Source organism: Malus domestica, chromosome 13 (assembly GCF_042453785.1).
Source record: "Malus domestica chromosome 13, GDT2T_hap1".
In the NCBI taxonomy this organism is placed as follows: Eukaryota; Viridiplantae; Streptophyta; class Magnoliopsida; order Rosales; family Rosaceae; genus Malus; species Malus domestica.
Genome location: NC_091673.1, coordinates 32,530,263 through 32,558,197, shown reverse-complemented (window position 1 = coordinate 32,558,197; position 27,935 = coordinate 32,530,263). Strand labels below are relative to the sequence as shown.

The following is a 27,935-nucleotide window of genomic DNA, read 5'->3' as shown; positions in this document are numbered from 1 at the left end:
ACTATGGTTTTGTCTCCTTTAACCCAATTTTCTTTGGTGATGACTTCTAACTTCTTTTCAGACTCGTAATGTTTTTCCACGAAATCGAAGAAAAATATTTTAATTCTGTATTGTTTCATGAAATTGGTCCATTTATTGTTGTTGGAGATATGCCCTGAAAGTCAATCTTTGGAAGAAACCTTTCAGGACAATGAATGGATGTATGGATGATTCTTATACATCAAATGGCAAAGATACTAATTAGGACTATCTCTATAAACTATATATGTCATAAATAGTGAATCCATGGACAATGGATTGATGGAAGAAGTAATCTAATGATGTTAGACTACAAAGACCTTCTTCACATAACCATCATGTCCAAAAAGGTTCCTGGTCATAAGATTGTCGGAGGGATACTGACAATGCATAGACCGGTACATACTATGTCCGCTTCAATTAGAAGGATGGAAAGTCTCATCCCATTCGTGTAGTGACACTAAGACAAGTATGTAGGTGCTCATTAAGGGAATGAGTTCACTAACCACAATCGAACGAGAGTACTTGCATGGAGGTTTACTCACATGTCAAGCAAGTAACTCTAATGGTTGGAATAGTGTAAGTAGTCCTTTGACCTGAGGCATCATCGTTGTCTTGTGGTTAAGTACTTGATCTTTGATTATGTCAAAGGTCCTTTGACCTGAGGCATCATCGTTGTCTTGTGGTTAAGTACTTGATCTTTGATTATCTCAAAGTCACTCCATCCGCGGGTGTCCACGGCATAGTCGGGGTTAAGCCACTTAGTCATGAAGGCAAGTGAATGTTCAACAATGAATCTCTAATCCTCGTTATGAGAGGATGAATACTCTAAGATATGATTCGGGAATCTTTGGCCGAAGTATCGAGCGTAATAAAGGAAAGCGTTCCTATACGACTCAATTGAATCATATAACATGGAATAATCACATTAGGGGTTTGACATATTATATCCATACCCTAGTGATGTGATTGAGAGTATTGTTTTAGAGAAGGATCGACTTGCATTGTAATTCCAACTGAATAGGTTCTCCGAACAACTTCTACATTAGCTTGGGTAGCCATGATATATAGTTAGATGTCACTCATGGCTTGTGAGTTCTTCTAGATGATTAAATGTAGTCATCAAAGAAGAAGGTGAATTAAAAGTAAGTTTTAATTCACTAAGTGATTGGATTAAATATAATCAATTGGATTGGTGCCAATCACCTCACTGCCTTGCTAATTAGAACCTAAAACGATTGTTCACCAATACACTCTTGTAGTGAGTAACTAATGGATGATGGAAATAATAAATTGGATTAATTAAGTGTTGTGATTAATTAGAAAGTCTAAAGAAATCATAAAAGCGATATAAGATCGTTTTGGGCTTAAAGAAACGTTCGGGTTTAATTGGGCCCATTGGGCCTAAACCCATTGGGCTTTTATTCAAGCATTGGATGACTTGAAATAAATAAAAGCCCAAAAGCCCAAACAACACTAAGGGGGCCGGCCATATAGAGTGAAAAGGAGAGATAGGAAGTCAAGTTGTTGGCTAGGTTTCTTTGTGTTATAAAAGGAACTTTATAGTGAAAAAGTTTATTAGGGTTTTGTGTGTTGTTTTTCACAAAAGGAAGAAACCATCTCTCTCTCTCAAAACTCACACAAGGCCGGCCACCATAAGGGTGATTTAGCTAATCATTTTCTCACCCTTTTGGTTATTCCTTCATCCTTCTCACTACACTAGTGGGTGAGGATCTTTAGAGGTTTTCAATTTTGGAAACTTGAAGAGAACCTAGGAGCACTCATTCTAAACAAAGTGGTGGAGGCAAGGAAGGAGGCTAGGCTCAAGGAGTTCAAGGAGCAAAGGTCTTGGAGGTGGTCCATCCTTGGTCTAAGATCTAGATCAAGAGGTATAAAACTACTCCTAAACTTTGTTCTTTTATATGAATTTGTTTTTGATGCATCTTACATAAACCTATGCATCTTGAAGGGGATTTGCATGACTAGAGCTTTGATATTATTTGATAACATTCTTCCGTTGCTTTTGTATATAAATCTTGAATTGTATATGCATGCTAGTCACTAGAAATCCCACATGAAATCTCATAAATTTCCCTTCAAGTGGTATCAGAGCCAAAGGTTTATGTAAGATATGTCCTTTTGGATTTTATGCATATGGGTTTTAATTTTATGTATGATATATTATTGCTTCATTCAAAGTATGTTTATCTTTTGTTTTTCAATGGTTGAAAAATGTAAATCAATAGTTGAAAAGATATGCATGCAAAAGTGTTTTGAATGCATGAATGAAGATTGAGTTTAGAACTAAAATTTGGGGTTTTTATTCCAAATGGGAGGGCACGGTTTTGGGGGTGGTTTTGGGTTGTGTTTGTGTTTTATTGTAAACCACTCTCACATCCTTTTAAAGCTAGAAAGAAGAGTTCTTGTCACTTTTGTTTTTGGGTTTGAAAAATCATCAAGAATGTACAAATCTTGAAATTGTGTTCATGGTTTTGTTCTTGGTGTTCATGGTTTTGGTTTTGGTGAAAATGGTTTTCTTTTGTGTTCATACATTGTTTTGAGGTTTTGGATGATGCACATACCATCCATAGCCTTCCCAAAAATTTAATTCAATCCTAGACTTGACTAGGTGAATTTCCATCATCCTTTTCTTAAAGTCCTTAAAGCAAAACCAAGTGACAAGCAAAATTTAATTTTTTCTTCATAATGTTGAATTAATGCATGTTGTGTAAGAAACCTCCCATCCCCATTAAGTGGCCGGCCTCCCTAGTGGATTTATCCACTTGTGGGGCTATTTTGTAATCTTTGAAAAGTTGATATTTACTTTCAAGTATTTACGGTTTGACCCCTAACTTTTCATATTTGCATAATAGGCCCCATCCATATAAAAAGTTAAAATATTTGATTTTAATTTTATTGGTTGTTTAAACTCATAATATTATTATGCCCATATGCACTAAATCTAATTGTTTATGTTGCATTCCATATGATTATTTAATGTGATTAAGTAGTTAGAAAAATGGACGACTATGGACTTATGCCTTAAACGATAATTGAGCTATGAGATAAGGCGCTAAACTCAAATTGTTTGAACCTTGGGAATGTGTTTTAATTACTGTTTCAATTGGACCTTGTCACCTAGGACATTAATCTATCTCTCCCTCTTAGTATGTGTAATTTGTAGGAATTTGTGCAAATCGGTTTGTAATTCCTATTACTTCTTAATCTCTTTTAGTTAGTTGATTCCCTCTAGTGCTAGACTAGAGTTTCTTTAACTATTGGTAAGGAGACATAACTAAAAGAGGGTTTTGACATGAGATTAAAGATTAAATGGGTCCAACGCCCTAATTAGCAATGAATGATTGTCTTTCATTTCTAATGGCTCAATGAAAATGTTTTAATTGGATTGAAAAGCACATAATTAAATTGACACAACCTCCCCGAGTTCTTATTCAACAATGTTGGCTCGTTGTTGCAATAACCCAATAAGTCCATGGTCATCCAAGAGCCTAAGATAACTATAAAGTCCAATTTCAAAGGAATACAAAAACCGTAGTAGTAGTAGTAGTTACTTCCAATATTTGAAAAATTCGTTTTTGATATTGATTTGTTTTTCTTAAAACAAATAGTGGGAGTATCATACGCTACTAAACTATAATGAATACAATTAGTAGTTATATATATCTCCAATATTTTGAAAAATGTTTTGATATTGATTTGTTTTATGAAAACAAATAGTGGGGATATCATATGCTACTAATTTCATTAACTTTGGACTAATAGTTATAATAGGACAATTTATTTGAATATGATTAAATAAATAAACATTGATGAGACCTTAAAATCCCTCAACCAACATACAATATTAAGTTGAAAGCGTAAGAGTGCTTTGAACACTTTTTCGTGGCCTTCCACCATGGTAGGCTCCAATCGTTTATGACTTGTACACCGCCTTCACCCTATCATCGGGGAGTGCAAAGTGCATGCTTATACTCAGGAGGAGTTTATTTAAAACATTTGATGAGGTGAAGGTAGGCAACGAGTGTGGCCAACATCGTATCATCGTGAGGTCATACTTGAACCCCTATCTAAACCGGCATGGTGGGTCAAAACTTAACTAAAAGAAAAGGTGCCAACATCGTATCATCGTGAGGCATTTTTCTCTAGAGGCCAAAAAGATGGGTAATCACAAGAGGTTGTTGTGAATGGGTACTTGTACCCTCTCATTATTATTTTTGCTAGCCGACATCGTATCATCGTGAGGTGGGCTTGGTAATAGTGAGCCTCCCGTAACCCGTTAGGAGCTTTCTTTGAAATCTCCCGGATTCCATCTTGAGGGATATGGAATTTGCCAAAAATGGTGGGTGGTGTCATTCGGTTTAAAGACCCGAATCGTTTGACTTAATCAACAATCAAACTAATTATTTTATTGTTTATGTATTTTGATATGGTTGGAAGCACACTAGCGAAAATACTTGACAAACATTGCCTAGAGGGGCACAATTTCCTATCATGGTATCATAATGTCAAGATTCTCCTAACATTGGAGAAGATTGTTTACGTGCTAGACAAGGCTCCACCTCACATAACTCTCGGCCCCGAGGCCACTGAGGATGAACGTGCTAAGTATGACAAGCACGTTGAGGAGGATACACAAGCCAAGTGCTATATGTTGGCTTCCATGAATGAGGAGCTACAGAGACAGCACGAGGGCATGGACAGTGCATCTTCCATCATACTCCATCTTACAGAGTTATATGGTGAAGGGACGCGCAACCGTCGCTTTAGCACTGTCAGTGAACTTGTGAAGACCAAGATGGTCAAGGGGGCTCCAGTGCATCAACATGTACTGAAGATGATAGGACTCATTGAACAATTGGAGAACCTAGGTACTCCACTTGACGGGGAATTGGCCCAGGACTTCATATTGGCTTCTCTTTCTGATTCATTCTCGCAGTTCGTAATGAACTACAATATGAATAAGATGGATAGTACTCTCTCTGAGTTACTAAACATGTTAGTAATTGCCAAGAAGACTATGAAGAAAGAGAACGTTGTAGGGACTGCTGCAGTAGCCTACAACAAGCCATCCTCTTCCAAAGCCAAGCCGCAAGGCAAAGGCAAAGGGAAGGAGAAGAAGTCTCCCACTCGTAAGCCGCAAGGAGGAGTGAGGAAAAAGAAGGCAAAGGAGCCCAAGGGGACTTGCCACCACTGTGGAAATGAGGGGCATTAGAAGAGGAATTGCAGGTTATACCTTGCAACTCTTAAGGACAAGCCACAAGGTATGGTTTATGTTCTTATTGTCAATTCTAATTGTTAGATCTTCTAAAATTTATATTTGATATAAAGGGCTAATCACTTGTATAATTGTATATAGGTGGAGGAGCCAAGTAGAAGAGGAACAAGCAAGGAAAAATGTGGAGAAGGGTTCGGCCACTATGTTTTTTTTTTTGCTTACTACTTAGGAAGTTTGTTAGGCATTTAAAGATAGTCTTTAAACTTTCTTATTTTGTTAAGAACTTATAATGTGGCTTCATATGATGGAAGACCACTATTAGTGCCTACACGAAGGTATATAATTAGTCTGTAAATGTATAGAGCTAATTCTTTTTGTATTAAACATTATGAATGTTTGAATTATCATATCAATGTAATGTGATGAATGCCTTCTAATATATTATTTCCTTAAAGTAGTGTTATGAATTGAATATTGTCTTGTTGTATCCTAGTTGAGATACAAGATTTATATCACTTATTGTAATGTGATAACCAAACTTTAGACTTATCAATTATGGATAGATCTCACATGTAGGACATAAAAGGATACAATAAATCTTTAGATTTGGTTCCAATTGTCTACCTATGAGTTCTATATGAATTGACAAAGGTCTAGAGATTCCTTTCTTAAAGAAAAGGAAGATCACATTATAATGATATAAGTAATAAGAAAAACGTTTCTTATATGGTTATCACTTAAACCACAATAATCAAGATCACTCTTGATTCAATTAGTAGTTTTGAACAACTAATTGGGCATTCTTTAAATTGTTTTAAAATGTCAATTGTGTTAGTGATTAAACCAAGAAAGAAGTGTCTAAATCTATAAAATGTTTAAAGACTTTAGTCACTTAATAACGAGACATTAACTTAGTGAAGATTGAAACAAACGAGCTTGAAAGGTTTTAAAGCTACTACACAATGTCTTCTACCCGTATACTCCACGTTTATACATTTTGAATGTATGAAGTGATTTCTCATTAAAGTCATGAGAAATAGTGGGAGGTATGAAAATGGATATAAACTTGAATATGATTGGTTTATAGTTGTCTAAAGAATAATAGTATTTCACTATTATTAAGAGTTTGTAATTTTAATTGTTAAAAGACACAAGCTCTTCAAAACGTTAAAATTCTATGTTGTGTAACATTCTATAGAATAGTCTATGAATGTTGGTTTCGTCAACCTAGCATAAAATGGTTATATGTTGGGAGTTGTCCATCATTCTCTTTTATGAGAACAAGCTAATAACAAAGCATTTGGACAAGTTGATGAAACAAAAGGGAATAGTTTCAAAATGAGTCACAACATATAGTTTAACAACAAGACAATCCAAATTCAACATCTTTTGTAACTATAACGCTCTATGTAGTTTTGATAAAGAATTATATCAACCACCTAGAAGGAATGGTTGAGTTTCTATATCCTTAGTAGGAGCCATGCTTCCACTAAAGACTTGGATAATTCTTATATGACTACATTAAAGGTCTTAGTATGACTAAAACTTGTAATATGGTGTATGGCACCATATAATTTAAATGAATGAGCTTGATAAAGCAAGTCACACATTTCAAATGGAGTTACTTTAGAAGGAATTCTTTTGTGTATGTTCGTTTAAATAACTTGTGTTAGCTAGCGTTGTTGATAGTCTCAAAATTGTTGAGACATCATCAATAAGCTAATGGATCCCAATGATTGTCAATAGATCCAAGACAAGTTGGTGGGAGCAATATGCATTCAAATCAAGAAAATATAATCGTTAAGTTTTTGAATGAATGCTAAGTTACAACAAGGCCAGTGGGAGTGATGTCATAATTTGGGCAAAAAGATATGAATAAAGTCTATTTGATAGACTTGATAGAACATAGATGTTACTCGAAAATTGACAAAACATGACACGGTCAATTTTAAAGTATAGACTTGAAATTGGACTTATTGATATAGCAAGGCTATCTCAAGAATGTTTAATAGGGAAATTAAATCTCAAATGTTGAAGATTTGAGAAAGTATTTTCTTATATGATAGAAAATCACTTTCATAATCCTTATAACGATATGTGTCATAAAATCACAAAAGGGACACATGTATGGACTTGTGAGATGATATCCAAAGGTGAAAAACCACATGGGTTGTCACTTTAAGATATCCCAGGATCAGAACCAAAGCAACTGATAGAGTATTATTGCCTTTAAGAAAGGAACATCAGAGTGGGACTCTGGAAGCGTGCATTCACTTAGGTTATTAACCAAAGTGAAAATAACCCATTTTAACAAATGGAACTTCATAATGGATGAAGTACTAATCATATGAATGTATTGTAAGTATTGTACTACAATGGTCTCAAGGTTGGAGCAAAGTTTGTATAAAGTATACAAACGAAATATATGACGATCTGCTTCAAAAGGTGTTTTGAATGGAAGGGGTTCTTTTAGAACCAATGATTGAATCCAAACCATAAGGTCGTTAGTAGGATACTACGACGTAATGGGGCGATAGCTCAAGCCATGGAATCAAGGTCTCATCAAAGTATTAGAACACAAGAAAGAGACATCATCAAATGTTTTAGAAACATTTGATAAGTAAATCCCTTTTATAAATTAAAAGGATTAATGCATAACCAAGTTAACCTACGAGCATAAGCTCACTCAACTAGCATATATAAGATATACTAGTGATTGACTTTAGTGCAAGTGGGAGATTGTTGGAGATATGCCCTGAAAGTCAATCTTTGGAAGAAACCTTTCAAGACAATGAATGGATGTATGGATGATTCTTATACATCAAATGGCAAAGATATTAATTAGGACTATCTCTATAAACGATATATGTCATAAATAGTGAATCCATGGACAATGGATTGATGGAAGAAGTAATCTAATGATGTTAGACTACAGAGACCTTCTTCACATAACCATCATGTCCAAAAAGGTTCCTGGTCATAAGATTGTCGGAGGGATACTGACAATGCATAGACCAGTACATACTATGTCCGCTTCAATTAGAAGGATGGAAAGTCTCATCCCATTCGTGTAGTGACACTAAGACAAGTATGTAGGTGCTCATTAAGGGAATGACATCACTGAACACAATCGAACGAGAGTACTTGCGTGGAGGTCTACTCACATGTCAAGCAAGTAACTCTAATGGTTAGAATAGTGTAAGTAGTCCTTTGACCTGAGGCATCATCGTTGTCTTGTGGTTAAGTACTTGATCTTTGATTATGTCAAAGTCACTCCATCCGCGGGTGTTCACGGCATAGTCGGGGTTAAGCCACTTAGTCATGAAGGCAAGTGAATGTTTAACAAGGAATCTCTAATCCTCGTTATGAGAGGATGAATACTCTAAGATATGATTCGGGAATCTTCGGCCGAAGTATCAAGCGTAATAAAGCAAAGCATTCCTATACGACTCAATTGAATCATATAACATGGAATAATCACATTAGGGGTTTGACATATTATATCCATACCCTAGTGATGTGATTGAGAGTATTGTTTTAGAGAAGGATCGAATTGCATTGTAATTCCAACTGAATAGGTTCTCCGAACAACTTCTACATTAGCTTGGGTAGCCATGATATATGGTTAGATGTCACTCATGGCTTGTGAGTTCTTCTAGATGATTAACTGTAGTCATCAAAGAAGAAGGTGAATTAAAAGTAAGTTTTAATTCACTAAGTGATTGGATTAAATATAATCAATTGGATTGGTGCCAATCACCTCACTGCCTTGCTAATTAGAACCTAAAACGATTGTTCACCAATACACTCTTGTAGTGAGTAACTAATGGATGATGGAAATAATAAATTGGATTAATTAAGTGTTGTGATTAATTAGAAAGTCTAAAGAAATCATAAAAGCGATATAAGATCGTTTTGGGCTTAAAGAAACGTTCGGGTTTAATTGGGCCCATTGGGCCTAAACCCATTGGGCTTTTATTCAAGCATTGGATGACTTGAAATAAATAAAAGCCCAAAAGCCCAAACAACACTAAGGGGGCCGGCCATATAGAGTGAAAAGGAGAGATAGGAAGTCAAGTTGTTGGCTAGGTTTCTTTGTGTTATAAAAGGAACTTTATAGTGAAAAAGTTTATTAGGGTTTTGTGTGTTGTTTTTCACAAAAGGAAGAAACCATCTCTCTCTCTCAAAACTCACACAAGGCCGGCCACCATAAGGGTGATTTAGCTAATCATTTTCTCACCCTTTTGGTTATTCCTTCATCCTTCTCACTACACTAGTGGGTGAGGATCTTTAGAGGTTTTCAATTTTGGAAACTTGAAGAGAACCTAGGAGCACTCATTTTAAACAAAGTGGAGAAGGCAAGGAAGGAGGCTAGGCTCAAGGAGTTCAAGGAGCAAAGGTCTTGGAGGTGGTCCATCCTTGGTCTAAGATCTAGATCAAGAGGTATAAAACTACTCCTAAACTTTGTTCTTTTATATGAATTTGTTTTTGATGCATCTTACATAAACCTATGCATCTTGAAGGGGATTTGCATGACTAGAGCTTTGATATTATTTGATAACATGCTTCCGTTGCTTTTGTATATAAATCTTGAATTGTATATGCATGCTAGTCACTAGAAATCCCACATGAAATCTCATAAATTTCCCTTCAATTGTAAATGTCCAATTTTTGTTCTTTTGTATATTTTTCCCTAAAGATGTTTCTTCTAGGAATGTTTTCTATTGCTTCGATGTCAACATTAAGTTTCTTCCATAGAATTTTGAATGGTTTATTTGGGACTAGTAGTTGGTGGTTGACTTGACTTGTTTTGAAATTAGATTCTGTTGGAGAAGTTTGTTCTCCTTGATTTTGGGTGTTAGGTTGGTATCTTGGATGAGTAACCTGGGAGGTTGTTTCTACTGATTTTAACTTCATGTTGATTAAGTCATTAATTAATTCTTGTTGGGTGACTACTGAGCTAGTTTTAACTGATTTTAATTTCTTGTTGACTGAGGAATTAATGAGATCTTGATCTCGACCTAACATATCAGTTGATGTGGATCCAGAAAAAGAGTTTCTATTTAGCTCTAAAGATTTGTGTGACTAGGCTAACTCGTGTAAGTGGACACTAGATTTTTTGGCTAAAGGGTTGAAGTTGATTTTAACCATTCCGTCAAAATATTGTTTTATGTTGTCTCGGTTGACTAAGCTATTTTGTAAGGTTACTGGTTTGCATTCATTGATCAAGCACCAATCTGAAGGTAGATTGATATTTGACCATTTGATAGTTCTGGGTATTTTGACGTTGGCATATTCTTGATTGGTTTGCATCAAGAGTGTATGGTCTATAGGACTTTTAACTAAGGCTTGGAAATTCATGTTTGTTCCTGTAAGTTTGTAGTAAACCCTAAAAATTAAGGCTAATGGTTAGACTCCTTCAAGAACTTGGTACCCTGAAGTTTTGATGCTTAATGTGAGTGCTTTCAACATGTGGGGATCTGAAAGACTTATCATGAGATCTGGGAAACAATCAAAATGAATTGGCCTGTTGTAAAGACTTGACTCAATCATCCCAAGAATACTATCACTGAAGTCAGTGAATCTTACATCTCGGAGGCATAACAAAATAGAGGTATTGAGGCCTCTTCTTATTAAGGGTTTGACTGCTATTTGGACTAGACCTATGTGAATGTAATTGTAACCATAGGATTGCTAATTGGGCATTGACAATCCGCTAACGTTAGTATGTGTTATGTTAACTCAAGCGTAAGTATGACTAGTCTCAAGTCATTTAGTGTTGGACACTGAGACAAACACATAGGTGCTCAAAAGGTAATTGAGTACACTGAACAACGATCAATAAGGAGTTTGAACATACATGTCATGTAAGAACTCGTAAGTTGCAATATGCAAAGTAGTCATTTGACCTGAGGCATCATAAATGTCTAATGGTTAGGTCATTGATCTTTGATCATGTCAATGGCATTTCATTGTGAGTGTCCACGACATTGTTGGGGTCAAGCTATCTAGTCATGTGGCATATGAATGCACAACAAGGGATCTCTAACCTTCAATGGTAGAGGGAGAATACTCTAAGATATGATTCGGGAGTCTTTGGCCAAAGCATAAGAATATGACTTAGGAAGTTTGTTCCAAATCATATTCAATTGCATCATATAGAGAAGTATCACATTGGATAGTAGACGTGAAACAAACTATCACTTAAACGATGTGATTAAGAGTATTGTATTAGAGAATGACCGTATTGCATTGTAATTGTAACTGGATAGGTTCTCCAACCACTTCTACTTAGCTTGGGTAGCCATGACATATTGCTAGGTGTCACTCATGGTTTGTTGAAGCCTTGAAGATTAGCAAACACTAATCTTCATCAAAAGGAGAATTGAAATGTGGTTTCAATTCACAATCGATCGTTAAGAGTAACAATTGCCCACTGCCTCACTAATTGGAACCTAATAGATCGTACACCGAGTAAGGATGAATGTGAAGAAATGTAAATGAGATGGATAAACAATTAAATGGTTTAATTGAGAATGGTCAAGATTAATTAATTAGTCAATAAATTATATGAAAGGTTCGTATTGGGCTTTCAATTTAGTTTTGGGTTTTGGGGCCCAAAAGGGTTTTTGGTCCACAAGGCCCATTGAGTTTATGTTGTGTGACAACTAAAATGAAATGGAAAAATAGCCCAAGAACAAAGCTAAAACCGGCCACATTAAGGAGAGTGAGTTGATTGACTTATTACAAGTTTACCACTCACTTGTAAGGTGGTATAAAGGCAACTTTATAGCCATTCCCTCATTAGGGTTTTCTTGAGGCAAAGAAGAGAAACTTTTTTCTCTCTTTTTCTCCATAGAGGCCGGCCACTTAGGGGAAGGATAGTTAGCAATCTTTCTTCCTCTAAGTCATCCATTTCATCTTCACACCTCATCCTTGGTGTGGAGACTTAGAGACACTAAACCTTTGGTGTTCTTGGAGTTCCTTTCCTCACATCCTCAAGGAGCAAAGGAGTATCAAAAGGAAGAAAATCACAAGGAAGATCTAAGGAGCTAGGAGGTGACTTGAAGGCCCTCAACTTGGGTGAATCCCTTGTTTAAACAAAGATGAGCTTCAAGGGTAATGAATCTCAAAATCCTTCCTTCTCTTTAATGTTGTTAAAGAGTCATGTGGTTCACCATTCACTAGGCTTTGAAAGTCATGGGTTTTAGAATATGCATGCCTACTTTAAAGTGTTATTAGTTTGCTTTTGTGTTCAAATGTTCTCACATGTTCTTAGCTAGGACAAAATTTTTCCTTCACTAACTTTTGTTCTTCATATACTATGTTTGAAATTCTACTTAAACTGGATCTGAAGATAGTGCTAGCTATTGAATTAGATCTAAATAATCTACTCATAATGCTCAAAATGCAGGTTTTCAAAATACAAAAATCTTACTAGCTTTACCTTCCTTGCGTAATTGCTAAACTCTCTCTCTTCCATTCGATCTGCTCATGCCAATCCTATGGACTTATTGTTTGGAACACACCTTATTGTTTGGGTTGAGAGCAAACAATCCTACTTAGAAAGTTAACAAATAAGATCAACTATAAATGAGAGTTTGAATGATGAACATAATATAGTGATTATAAAGATGATAACTCAATTTCCACTCACTAGGCTCTGATACCAAATGGGGTGGAACTAATGATGATGATGAGGGCAATAATGATGCAAATCATGTGAATTGGTTGAACTAGAGATTTGATGTGGTGGATAGCCAGGATTGATTAAACCATGAAACCAACTATTATAAATGAATAAGAAAAAACTGAATGAAGGATTCATCTATGTTTACCTTGATTTGAGATATTTGATGAATTAACTGTGAGTAAGAATTTTATGCCATTCAAAAGTAGTAGTTATGAAAATAATGAATTCAAAATAATGATGGAATTATAATTTGAAAATAAGTTATATATATATATATATATATGTCTGTGTGTGTGTATTTATTTCTTTAGTTTCTGTATATACTTAATAATGAATTTTCTTTGTGATGCCATAATTAAATTAACATTTATAAGAAATGTCGTACTGTTGAGATTTATGAAATTATTTTAAATCCTACGGGATGCACATGTATGTGTACTATTATGGGATGCCTTAATTATATTTGTAGCCATGAATAGTGTTATGTTGACTAGAATTATCGATTTACTATTGCATGATCATATTTACGTTATCTGTTCATTGTGTGCTGCACTAGTGTTAGTACTGGCTCGAGCCAGGACCTGTCTTTCACGTGTATGTTCACATCGTACCGTACGCTCACTTTAGATCCATTGTATACACTAGTCATGTCCTAGATTGCTATAAGCAATTAGGACTCGTATGCGACGCGCATAGTGCTAGTCTTCACGTGATTGTAGTACTAGAGTGTAAATCATTATTACACCCAGTCCTACACATGTCAGAATATCTCTACATGAACTCATGTGCCATCATGTGTTGATGTGTATCTCTACGAGATATTGTGATTATTGGAAGTTATATGCTTATTTTCGAATTATTATGAAGTATTGCATTTTTGAGGTATTGTTGGCTACGGTAGTATTTTCATACTATACGTAGTATGCTATATTTGGAAACTATACATGCTTTACGACAAGGGGTTATTATGTTTTCGAAAAGGTTTTTACAAAGCTTTATTTTTAGGCCCACTCACGCTTGTTTTTCACCCCTCCAAGTTTTAGTAGCAGAGCTTTCATGTCGACAAGGATTCTTGGCAATTATTGGTATAAGATATTCCTTTCATTGGTATAATTCTCATTCTACTTTTACAATACATTAGTTATGCTATGACATCATGTGAATTGGGTTCAATCCCGCTCACATGCGCACTTTTCCATTTAGGCACTTTTAGGTTTAAATTTATTCAAAATTTTCACCTCACTATACTTTATGGTTTCGTCACCTTTTAGGTGTCGGCCAACACAACTCAGTTTAGAGTCCAGTGGACATTCTGAGTCGGGGTGTGTGAGATGTATCAATCCAACCCATGCGATTCATTCGTTAAAAATTTTACGGGTGTGAAGACCGGGCAAGTTGTGCTATCTTCTTGTCTAGCCTTACAAAGTTAGCCCTTAAAATCCTTCTTTATTCTTTTTTTTATATGTTAACAAGTTTGCAAAGGAAAAACCTACAACATGGATAGAAATGTACTGACCGATCAATTCTATGCTACGGGTAAATTTGTACATTAGAAAGAGATTGTGAGCCAGCCATTTCTGTCTAATAGAAAACTACGCTTTCCTTCCCTCAAAACAATGCTCCTCTTGCTAAAAATAATTAGCATACTTCATACCATATCCAAAGCAAGTTGACTAAAAGACCCAGAAGCCTAGATATGATTCATTTCAGATCCAGTACAAATCGAATCTAATCTGATCTCTTTGAATTTTTTAATTTCATAATTTCACACTTCTATCTTTCCTATGTTGCTTTTTGGGACCCATCTAAATGATGAGTGCGGTACAAAGGCCTATTAATCAGGTAAGCTCAGAACTTTTTTGATTCTTTGTATTGGCTCAGCTCATCCCAAGTAGATATTATATCTTCCATATTTAGGAGTATAAATTTGAATTATTCGAAGCTAGACTTTATATTTTTAAAAGAATTCACTTGGAATGCAAGAAAATGAAAGTACTTCATGGGGAAAGGTTCATTATTATGAGAGCGGTGTAACTAGTGCTGATGTCGTCAGTCTATATTGTAACAAATCAATTAGAAAAGTGAATGAGAAAAGTGAAGGTAAAGCCCACCTCAATCCATCAACTTGGAAGTTGTGCCCAAAGAGAAATTGACTAGAATAAAGTGCGAAGGCATTACTTCAAAGAATACTTGAAATCAACTTCCTCTTCTGGATGAGGAGTGTTGGTTTCACCTGTACTTGTCCACGAATCTTTATGTGATTGATCAAGCACAATACCATAATGAATGAAAAAACAAGAAAATACAAGGGTGAGTAAAAAAAAAGGATTTACTGAGTACGTTTGTAAACTTTTATTCAAGCAAGGTTTCTTACGGAGACACACATTTTGGTTCATCTCTGATTCCAGGCGCCGTTCATATCCCTTGCCCAACCCAGCCTAGCCATTCCATCATTGAGTTCGGACCTAGTAAGGGCACTTTGTTAAAGCGGTTAATAACAGAATCCCTAGCTATAACTCTTGATCCTGATTGTGTTGGGTGTTGTTGTTGTTGAGGGAATACACTCAGCCAGTTAGTTCTTTGTTGCTTTAGTTGTCCTCTTAGAAAAGAAGGGAAAAAGGAGGGAACGAACCTCTTATCACTGTTCTTGCTACTTTCCCTGATATGAATAATAAAGTAATGCTATTTTATGGCATCTGGTCATTTAAGTACCTACAATATCTTACGGCAGCTAAAGCAAGTGACTGCCATTACCAAAGAAAGAGGAAGATATTAATTAAGATAAAGTCATCACCATTCTAGTAGTGGAATAGGAACCTCCGCTTGATCCTGAATCTTTTGATCATCTGATGGCATTCTTCAGTGATTTATGCGCTGCACATTGTTTCCCAACCTCTACATTTAAGTTTACAGCTAGGCTAGTAGCTCCTCCTTCTATCGCCTATTTAGCTCATCTGGCTGCATATTCAGCTCATCCGGCCACCTATGGAAGTAGTAAAGCCTCATAAAGTGCTTTATAGAAATAACCCTATGCATTCCTACAAATGTAAATAGTATCGCTAGACTGTAAGGAAAGAGAAAATGCTTTTTAGTCTCTACTTGAGTTCCTTTTTTTTTATTTTTTTTTTATGTTTATGGTCTTTCTTGAGGCCTGCCTACCTACAAGGCAAGATCAACTGAACCTTCACCTTAAATTGCGACAGGTCTAAATGTAGGCACTTAAGGCACAATAGTTGTTATAGATCAATCCATAGGAGTCTCCGACTTACTATCCCTTTTCTAGAATTACAAAAATGTCCGACTAGCAATACTCTTAGTAACTCTCTTTTTATAAGATATTATAAAAAGTCTTTTGGCATACCAAACAGTGAAACTAAAAGCTATCACAACTACATCCACTCATAAGTGCTCTGCTACTTGGGGAACACTAGTTACGAAGAAAAGAGGAGGTTACTCTTGTCTTACACTAGGTCACTCTTGTCCCTACACTAGCTTCTCCCTCTCTCTACGATCGAGTTAGCCTGCCCATTTCCTCATAAACAAGCATGTAATCATCCCCAGTTGAGCGAGCGGCTCTATCTTCTACTGATATTGAGCTAGGTCCATATAGCTAAATTAGTCGTATGACCATTTCTTGACATTTGTATGGTTTATTGCTAGGGATGCAAAGACGGTCTATCGATCGATTTCCCTATAGGTTTTTGCTCTCTCGGTGTAAGATTTTGATTGGAAGATTGGGTGAATCCTAACTTCTTTCTTTCTTGCCTCTGCCAAAACCAATAGGAATTAGAGCTCATTCTGAGTAGAATGAGGAGATTGCAGACATTTTCACAAATGCCTGGTATCTTTCATTATGATAGTTGTTAGTTTGTTTCTTTATCAGTTAGTTCAATATCGTTTGTTAATTTCTTTAAGGGCCTCATGTGCGCTTAAAGTCTTATGATGATCCCTTTGTCTGGTTAAACCATTGGACTCAACTAAGAAATCCATGCCAAAAACTCCTCCTAGTAACCATCCCCGAAATCTAGGAAGGTGTTCTTAAAGACATGGTGGGTTCTAAGCTATACCCTTCTCTGAAATGAAATCATAGATCTTCCAAAGATGATCAAAGTGAATAAGCTCACTCGATTCGCGTCTGATCCTTCATGATTTCTCATATACTAATGCAGAACATCTGGTGAATTCGTGACACTCCAGTCTCTGGTACTAATGGATGTACCGAAGCCAATGCTTTATCTAGTTTCTAAGCAAGACCACTCAAGGAAGTCCCAGACTCTTTTTGTTGGAAATAATTCATCAGGAGCTACCTTTAAATTCGAAGGTTTCGTCTCATTAAGAGGGGAAAGAAGGAGATAATGAACCTTGAAGATAAGGAAATGAAAGCTCACACTGCTAACCCATAATTCTAATGGATAGTCATTGTGACCCTGAGCCTTTATGTACATCGCAAGAACCTGCTCAAAGTGACTAGATCTTGTATGACTGAGTTTGGCAAAGACCCTATAACATGCACCACTTATCCTTACTAAGGTAGAGAACCTTCGTAATGAATGGGTATTTTTTACATATAGCCACCATATGGATGATCGTAAGCAAGCAACCAACGAGCACAGATGGCAGATAAATCCATGCGTCCTTCATTCTTTATAAGAAAAACAAGCACAAACCCCTTGATAATATAGGGCTTTTGGGATGCAACAACTTTTCAATACGAAAATGACCGTGAAAAGCGAAAGGCTTTCATTTTCTTGAGAATTTTCAATGCAACCCTAATAAAATGGACATCAAAAGTTGCATTATTGCCTTTTCCTTTTTTAGTCAAAGATTTTTCATTGCAAGACCCTTTTAGTAAATAAAGTGTTGTTGAAACTCAACAAGTTTCTAAAACCCCTCGGGCATGTAGGCAACTAATCATAAGGATAAGACAAACAAGCTTTTGAAGGGCAAACTTAAGAGATTGAGGAGTGGCGAGAATGAAAAAGCGAGCCGGATTAGTCTTAGTAATTAGTAAAGGGCGAGTGAAAGGACATGACCGATTGGCGAGCAAGTATGCCGATTTGAAAGCTTGATAATTGGTTGAAGAATTAGGACTAAGTTCGTTATTAATAGAATCAAAAATCGCCCTTCTGTCTTAAATACTCTTTTGAATTGGTGGTTGTTTGTGCTTGGGAAAGGAAATCCCATTGGCTCTTTTGAAGAGGCTGCATTTGCTAGGCGATTAAGAGGTCGGGGTAGAATAAGGCTGCACAGCTTAAGAAAGGCCCTGCCCTAATTTTGATCTTAGGTTTTCTTTCAACTTTAGAGCTCCATCTGATGGAAATATTTCGGAATGCACATGTTGTAAACATGAATTTTCGGTAACGAATGAAATGAGAACACGTGTATAAAGTAGATTTGTATTGATTTGAATTTGTAAGGTTACAATCTCTACGTTTACAATTTTCCTCTAATTTAGTCTTCAAATTTGATGTAGATGCGTAGGTTGTTGATCCAAGGGTCACGATGACTTAATCTCAAATGAATGATTGAACGATTGATTCAAGTTTGAAGGTTGAAACAACGCTTGAATGGTCTTCACCTCAAGTTTAGGGCTACGACAAAGGTAGAGTTGATGTAGGATCTAGGGTCTTGGCGACTTTATCTTGAATCGAACGTCGTTATAAGTTTTAAGCTTGCAACAAAGTTTTGAAGGAATCGACACAAGTGCTTGTTGATTCTTCAAGGGAATGCTTCGTCCTTAGTTGAAAGAAAGCTTTGCCTTTGGCTTTACATTCTTCGAAGAAAGCTTTAGCAATGTATTAGTCTTCAAAGATTTTGCAGAGGTTTTTCTCAATGTGAGAATTTCGACCCTTCAATGTAGAAATTGTCGTCTTATGCTTAACTTGGGACCTTTGGATGGATTTGGCTTTGATTTGTGTCTTGATTTGTCCATGGGAACATTTAGGCACGTTTTGTGTCTTAATTTCAGCCAATTTCCATTGCTTGGCCGAAATCTATAGGGCTTTCTTGCCTATTTTGCGAGCAATCTTCAATTCTTACTTGTTTTGAGAGGATGCTTTAGCTTTCTTTCCGGTTTTGGGAGCAATTTGGGTCCCTTGCCGATTTTAAGGAGATTTCTTCCTTTTGGCCGAATTTTGGGGAAGTTTTAAGCTTCCTTTGCTTGATTTGTGCCACATGTCCTTGATGATTTGTCCATTTGTGATGAGTCATATGCCACGTGGAGCTTTGTGATGCATCATTTGCATGTAACGAAATTTAAATGTCTACAAATGCCCCCACTTCAAGGTACGTTGTAGGCATGTACTTGTCGCATGTAGCAAACGTGTTTTGAAGTCTTGCAATGTGAATGTTCTAACTCAAGGGTTGTCTAGACTTGATCTTGAATTAGTTTGCTTCTTCAAGGGCCATAGAGGCGTATGTCTTGAACAAAAACATTTCTTCAAGGGCCGTTGAGGCGTATTTTTTGGACGAAACATTTCTTCGAGGGTCGTTGAGGCGTATTTCTTGAATAAATGAAAACTTTCTTCAAAGGCCGTAGAGGCTTGATCTTGAAAGAAATGAAAATTTTATTCAAGGGCCGTAGAGGCTTGATCTTGAAAGCAATAAAAAATTTTCTTCAAGGGTTGTAGGGGCTTGATCTTGAAAGAAATGAATTTTTTCTTCTTCAAGGGCCGTAGAGGCTTGATCTTGAAAGAAATTTTGGAAATGGATAAATCGGCGCATACTTATTGTGCGTATTGATTTTTCATAGTTTTGACAAAATACATTTGGTGTATTTTGAAAATTTTCCTTGTGGTTGTAGGAAAAAAATGTTTTTCCTTCCTTAGGTAGGAACCACCTTCAATTTTGGTAATGAGGGTGATTTCCTTCAAAATGTTGGAAAGCTTTGGTGATTTCCGTCAAGGTTTTGGAAAGATTTAATGCTTGTCCTTGGGTAAGTCGGATTTGTATTTTTTTTCCTTTCCTATTTCTCCTTTTCACGGCCAAGAGGGCATTTTCCCTTTTGGTTTGGGGAACTTAAAAACTTGTCCTTGCTTTTGAGGGATTTCCTCTTTCAATTTAGGCAAGGGGGTAATTTCCTTTGATGTTTTGGAAATTTTGAAGCCCTTTCCTTATTTCTTTGTTTCCTTTTCTTTTTTTTGCTGATTTTTTTAATTTTTAATTTTTTTTGTAGGAAAACAACATTTTCCCTTTATTGTCATGTATCACCTAGCCCTTTTTGTTTGGAATTTGCTTCCTTGTTGCAGCTGGAATATGCTTCCTTATTTTGATTTTCCTTTTGCTATTTGCTATGTATTCTCCCTATAGCATTAGAAAGCAATTGACCCTTATTTATAGGACAATTGGGTGTGTGTTTATGTCACAAAACACCTTTGCCGTGCACTGTTTCTGCTTGTTGCCGTGTGTAATTGCTACTTGGTGCTTGTTGCAGTGCGTCACTTTTTACCTCATGGTGTTGTGTAAAAGACTGCAGTGGGGTTTTGCTGTGTGGTGCCTTTTGGTCAAAGTTTTCCTTAAGTGATGACGTTGCAGTGCAGTGCAAGAAACCGCTTGCATAATCGCTGCAGGGTTGCATAGTGCAATTGCGTAGCATTCTAATTTTTTTTGGTACTGTAGCGTGCTTTGAAAGATTGTCTTGTAGCTGCCCTCTTTGCTGTGCTACTCAAGCTTTGTGGCTGATTTCTTTTGGTTGTTGTGACTTTGTCATCGTCATCCTTCAATGCTCACGAGGTTTGTCTTGCTTTTGCTTTGGTGAAGCAATTTTTTTTTCTTGCCACTCCACTCTTATGCTTATGTTGCCTTATTTGTTTTGTTCTAGCCACAATATTTTTCAGTACTTTAAGAGTAATACCATCACCATTCTTGCGAAGGAAGGTGATTCGCAAGATAGGGGAACGACGTTGAAGCTTTGTGCACCGTTGACTGGCCCTAAGGTGCTTGTTCTTCCTGCAAAAGACAATTTAATGCATATTAAGTCGTGGTCTTCTGAAGTATCTTGTGAGGTGATAGATTTTGGTAGACCAAATATGAAGAAGAAGGCATGTACATTGAGGATTTTTATCTTGAAACCTTCGCACCATGTTTGTGACAATCCACCTGCTTCGTTTGAGCTTCTTAGCAATCACATCTGTAGCAGAGCTATGACTTAGAATAACACCTTGTCAACTACTGAAGAAGCTGTCTTTGCTGAGTTTTACTGGAAGTGGCTTGAAGATGTCTTAAGCCGATCTAAAGATGTGTTTACCAACGTGGGCCTTTATCACGCCTTGTACGCATCTTTGTTTAGTTATGATTGCCATCCTTCCATCATTCGTGTGTTCTTTGAGCATTGGTGTTCAGCGACCAACACACTTCACACGTCACAAGGGGAGATGTCAATTTCACTTTGGGATCTTCACAAGATAGGAGGCTTATCGATCCAAGGTAAGTTTTACAACAAGGTTGTTCCTAGCATGGAGGAATTTTCTTATCACAATAGCCGAGAACATATACGGCTTTGTAGCCGAATTCTTCCTTTAAAGAAATAAAGTATTCACACTCTTGAATTTGCTCTTTATTCTTCAAAGTATTTGTGTTTTTGTTGATGATGTGATTGTACTTGAAGTTTTGAAGTTTCAAGTTGCCTACGCAGCCTGGATTGAGGAGGGATCAAGTCATGACGTAGTTCAAATGAGTGATAGATTGTTTTTTGTTTTTTTATTTTTATGGTTTTGACGGTTTTCATGGTGATTTTGATTTTTGATTTTGCCGTACAAAGTTTATGCTCTTGCGAGCCAAGAGTGTTGTGTGTTATCTTTTAAGCTTGTGCGAACAAGGAGCATTATGTATCGCCTTTTAAGCTTGTGTGAACAAGCAGCATGGTATGTTGCCTCGTGCGAACAAGGAGCATTGGGTGTCGCCTTTTAAGCTCGTGCAAACACAGAGCATTGTTGCCGTGTGCAGTTTAGGCTTGTGCAGGTGAGGAGCTGTGTGTCGTGTGGAGTTTAGGCTCATGCAGGCGAGGAGTTGTGTGCAATTTAGGCTCATGTTGGCAAGAAGCATTGTGCCATGTGCAGTTTAGGCTCGTGCAAACGAGGAGCATTTTGGTGTCCCTTTTTAGGCTTGTGCAGATGAGGAGCATTTTGGTGTTGCCTTTTAGGCTTATACGAATAAGGAGCATTTGGGTGTTGCCTTTTAAGCTCGTGTAAACAAGGAGCATTGGGTGTCACCTTTTAAGCTCTTGCGAACAAAGAGCATTGAGTGTCACCTTTTAACCTCATGCGAACAATGAGCATTGGGTGCCACCTTTTAAGCTTGTGCAAACAAAGAGCATTGTGCCATGTGTAGTTTAGGCTCATGCAGGCGAGGAGGTTTGCTGGTTTGGTTTAGGGGTAGTAGCATTTCAAGAATCTGCCATTGATAGACCTCTTATATTACGTAAGGTCCATCACACTTTGATATGAACTTCCTTTTGTCTTGTGAGCTGTGATGATAGGCCTTCGTAATGCCAAGACAAGATCTGAAGTTTGGAAAGACCTTGGGTCGACCTTTTTGTTGAATGCCTTGGATAGCTGTGCTTGGTAGCATTCCAAGTGTTGTTGAGCTTAGAGCCTCTTTTTGTCGAGTGCTTCTAACTCTTGAAGTCGTATCTTTGTGTTTTCCTCTTCAGTTAAACCTTATTGTATAGCCATCCTTAGTGAGGGGATTTGACTTTCGAGTGGCAGAACAGCTTCCACGCCATATACTAGAGAAGAAGGCGTAGCTTGGGTAGGAGTCTTATGTGTGGTCCTATATGCCCAAAGTGCTTCGCTTATTCTTTCGTGCAAGTCTCTTTTTGTTTGGTCGATCACCTTCTTCAGGAGGTTGCATAACATTTTGTTGAATGCTTCCATAAGACTGTTGGCCAGAGCATTATACATGGAAGACTTGTGCTGCTTGAACTTATACTTCTTACAGAGCTCGTCCATGAGTCAGTTAGAGAACTGTTTTTCATTGTCGGTGATGATGTAGTGAGGCACACCATATCGATGGATGATATGCTCTTTGATGAAACAGACGAAAGTTTCCTTCTTGACTTCCCTTAGGGGAACAGCTTCAGCCCACTTGGAAAAGTAATTTGTTGCGACTAAGATGTAGGCTTCTCCTGCAGATGGCTTTGGTGTGATTGGTCATACAACGTCCAATTCCCATGCATCAAACGGCCATGAAGAAACTGTAAGGTGTAATGGTTCAGGCGATTGATGTATGAAGTTGGCGTGGAATTGGCAGGCTTGGCACCTTTTGGCGTATTCTAGGCAATCCTTCACCATGCTGGCCAGTAATAGCCTATTCTTTTGAGCTGGAAGTGTAGCTTTGGTCTAGACTGATGCGCTCTGCATACACCTGAGTATGCTTCTTCCATGGCTTGATTAGCTTATTCCTCACCTAGACATCTTAGAAGTACTCCTTCAAAAGAGAATCAGTAAAGTGTTCATTTATAGAAGAGGAAGCGAGGTGCTCGTCAACGTATTTCAGAGTGGTGTCTAGGATCATCCAGAAGCTTTCCATGCTCCAAATAGTTGATCAGCGGCTGTTTCCACTCTTCAATGTCGACTAGAAGTACTAAGATGACATTTGTGTCATCTGGTAGCATTTCAGTGATGAGTGGGAACACCCATCTTTGGCAAACTAGCACGTCTGTAGTTTCGTCTTCTCCTAGCGCCATACTTGAGGCTAAGTTAGTGAGAGAGTCCGTCATTTGATTTTCTTTTCTTGGCATATGTTCGAGCGTCACAACCTAGAACTTTTATAGCAGTTGAGTTGCTAGCCAGAAGTATAGGACGAGATCATCTTTCCTCACTTCATATTCAGTTAAGAGTTGATTGATTATGAGCTTGGAGTCGCCATACACTTCCAGCGTTGTGATTTCTATGTCGATTGCCATTTGGAGTCCAATAATCAATGCTTGGTACTTAGTGACGTTGTTGGAGCATAACTCGCTTAATCGGAAGGAATAGGGTAGTACTTGTCTTTGTGGTGAAATGAATACTACTTCTGCCCCCGCTCTGTCTGCTAGTGCGGATCCGTCGAAGAACATTGTCCACGTCAGGAAGATATCAATGTAGAACACCTCCTCGTCAGGCAAGTTGTACAAGATTTTCTAATCGGCTGGGATTGGATGATCAGCAAGGAAGTCCGCTAGGGCTTTCCCCTTGACAGCTTTAGCTGAGACATAGATGATCTCATGTTGGTTGAGAAACAACGTCGATTTAGCTAGTTGCCCTGTCAGAACCAGCTTGGACATAATGTACTTGACCAGGTCGGCTTTAGCGACCAAGTGGATGGTGTAAGCATGGATGTAGTGTCTTAGCTTTTGGACAGCGATGAAGGGAAATTTTGAGATTTCTATGGGATTTCTAGTGACTAGCATGCATATACAATTCTAAATTTATATACATAAGCAACAGAAGCATATTATCACATATTATCAAAGCTATAGTCATGCAAATCCCCTTCAAGAAGCATAGGTTCATATATGATGCATCAAACAAAATATTGAAGAAAAAAGTGAAGGTTGAGTTTTATACCTCTTGATCTAGACTTTAGACCAATGATGGACCACCTCCAAGCTCTTTGTTCTTTGAACTCCTTGAGTCTAGCCTCCCTCCTTGCCTCGTCCACCTTAAAGATTTAGAGCTTCTTGATTCTCCTTAAGCCTCCAAGTATAGAAGACCTCTAAAGATCCACATCCATTAGTGTAGTGGGATGGATGTTGGAATAACCAAAGGAGAATAGATGATTAGCTATTTTCTCCTCTTGGTGGCCGGCTATGTGTGTGTAGAGAGAGGGAGACTTATTTTTCTCTTGTTGAAAAGAACACACAAAAGCCATAATGAAACTTTTTCATTAAACTCCCCTTATAAAGGTAAAAGAAGTAAGTCAACTAATTGACTCTTTCTCTCTCTTCTTTCCTCATCCTTGGCCGGCCACTTAATGTTGGTTTGGACTTTGGGTTTTTATCATTTCAAGTCATCCTTTGCTTGAATAAAAAAGCCCAATGGGTTTGGGCCCAATAGGCCCGAATGAATCCGAACTTTTTTTTAAGCCCAAAGTGATCTTTCATCGCTTCTATGATTTCTTTAGACTTTCTAATTAATCATAGCACTTAATTAATTGGATTAATTAATTCCATCATCCTTTAGTTGTCTCACCACAAGGGTGTATCGGTGTACAATCGTTTTAGGTTCTAATTAGCAAGGCAGTGAGGTGATTGGTACCAATCCAATTGATTTGTATTTATCCAATCACTTAGTAAATTAAAACTTACTTGTAATTCTCCTTCTTCTTTCATGACTACTTATTCAATCATCAAGAAGGACCCACAAGCCATAAGTGACATCTAACCATAGATCATGGCTACCCAAGCTAATGTAGAATTTGGTTGGAGAACCTATTCAGTTGGAATTACAATGTAATTCGATCCTTCTCTAAATCAATACTCTCAATCACATTACTAGGGTATGGATACTTTATGTTAAATCCCTAATGTGTTTAAACTATGTCATATGATTCAATTGAGTCAGATAGGAATGTTTTCCATCATTATGCTCGATACTTCGGCTGAAGATTCCCGAATCATATCTTAGAGCATTCTTCCTCTCATACTGAGGATTAGAGATTCCTTGTTGAACATTCACATGTCTACAGGATTAGGCAACTTAACCTCAACAATGTTGTGGACACTCTCGAATGGAATGCCTTTGACACCATTAAAGATCAAAGACCTAACCACTGGACAACTATGATGTCTCAGGTCAAATGACTACTGACATTATTCTAACCAGTAGAGTTACTTGCTTGACATGTGAGTAGACCTCTATGCAAGTATTTTCGTTTAATTGTGTTAAGTGGACTCTTTCCCTTAACGAGCACCTATATACTTATCTTAGTCTCTACATGAATGGCTTGAGACTTATCATCCTTCCAATTGAAGCACACATAGTACGTACTAGTCTATCCGGATTGTCAGCGTCCCTCTAACAATCCTATGACCAGGAACCTTTTTGGACATTATGGTTATGTGAAGAAGGTCTCTGTAGTCTAACATCTTTAGATTACTTCTTCCATCGATCCATTGTCCATGGACTCACTATTTTGGACGTGTATCGTTCATTAAGATAGTCCTAATAAGTGACTTTGTCCCTGTTGATGTATTAGACTTAACCATACATTCAGACATTGCCCTAAAAGGTTTCTTCCAAAGTTTGACTTTCACCGGATATCTCCAACAGGCGAAGACTAGGGCAAGGCACATCTTCTCATTTGGTGAGTAGCTAAGCTCGGCACCAGCGAAAGTTCTACTTAGGTAGTAGAGTGCTCTTTCCTTTTGGTCTTCATTTTCTTGTGCCCATAGTGCTCCAATGGAACCCTTTTGTGCGGCAATGTATAGGATGAGCGGCTTTCCAGGCATGGGAGCTCCTAAGACAGGTGGGCTTGCTAGGTACCTTTTTATGCTCTTAAAGGCATTGCGATAGGCGTCATCCCATATGAACGGAACGTCTTTCTTCATGAGTCGACTGAAGGGTTGATAGTGTCCAGCGAGGTTGGAGATGAAGTGTCTGATGAAGACTAGCCTTCCTTGTAAACTTTTCAACTAGTGTAAGTTCCTTGGTTCGGGCATGCTTTGGATTACCTTGATCTTTGATTGGTATACTTCAATGCCATGGTGCTTAACAATAAAGTCGAGGAACTTCCCAAAAGTGACGCTAAATGCACACTTCAACAGGTTCATTTTGAGGTTGTAGTGTCATAATTTGTTGAACACCATTCGTTAATCCTTCAAGTGATCAGATCTCCTTTTGGTCTTAACAACTACATCGTCCATGTATCATTCTACATTTTTGTGTAACATGTTGTTGAAGATCTTCTGCATTGCAGTTTGATATGTAGCTCCAACATTCTTCAAGCCAAAGGGTATTACCTTGTAGCAGTTGATACCTTTTGGAGTGCGGAAGACTGTTAGTTCCTAGTCTTCGGGAGCCAAGTGGATTTGACTGTTAGTTCCTCGTCAACCAATGCCATGACTGCCAAGTTCATGGAAACTGAATCACAAGCCGACAACACTACTGCAGGACATGCCATTCCATACTTGGGGGCTTGATTTGATAGAAATAATTAATCCAGCTTCCGAAGGCCATATATGGATCTTAGTAGCCACTGAGTACTTCACAAAATGGGTAGATGCAATCCTTTTCAGTAAAGCAATGAAAGCAGCAGTATCCAATTTCATCAAAGAATGCATCGTTTACCGATTTGGTATTCCTTAGAAAATAGTGAGCGACAACTGCACACCTCTTGTGAACAAACAAGTAAGTACCACACTTGATGCTTACGAGATCAAGCACTGCCGCTCCACGCCATATGATCCCTAGGGAAACGGTCAAGCCGAAGTCACAAATAAAACACTGTAGAGAATGATGCCCACTCTTTTACTGAAGCCTACTCCTCAATGGAAATAACCTCTAGAGGAGGTACGACTTCTATTGGCTGAACATCGCTACCCATCACAACAACTTCTGTAAGCTCGAGAGTAACGCCACTAGGGGCTTCAACACCTACTATAGCCCTTACAACACTAGCATTCACCTACAAGGAAAACAGAGAAGATATGCACAAGTAAGAAACATATCAACAAGCAGAGATACAAAGTAGCACAGCCCACAAAAGGTATCCAAGGGGGAATTCCAACAAATCAACATCCTTATACATGCACATGCAAAAACACAAAGAAAACATGCTAGGTGAAGTTTAGCTACTTCCTACATGCACAAGTAAGCTTAAGCAAAATCCAAAGACCTAAGGAGAAGGTTGATAGTAGCAAATTCATGCAAAGCTAGCATGAACGAAGAATAGGGAAACATACCTTTGTATCTTCCGCTTCCACCTCATCATTCCAAAATCCTTTGACTTCATGAAGATCAACATCCTTTGCTACTTTACTGCCATCCTTGCTGCTTAGTTCTTTGCCAC

The 27,935-nt window shown here is 37.5% G+C and overlaps 1 protein-coding gene across 1 annotated transcript in view; it reads right to left on the bottom strand.

Annotated features, from left to right (window-relative positions):
• Positions 1-26,475, bottom strand: part of LOC139190942 (uncharacterized) — a 44,407-nt gene extending 17,932 nt beyond the window's left edge. Inside the window, exon 1 of the mRNA XM_070811434.1 lies at positions 26,136-26,475. Coding sequence (XP_070667535.1) covers positions 26,136-26,475 — 340 coding nt within the window. The remainder of the gene's footprint in view (positions 1-26,135) is intronic.
• Positions 26,476-27,935: the final 1,460 nt, after the last annotated feature.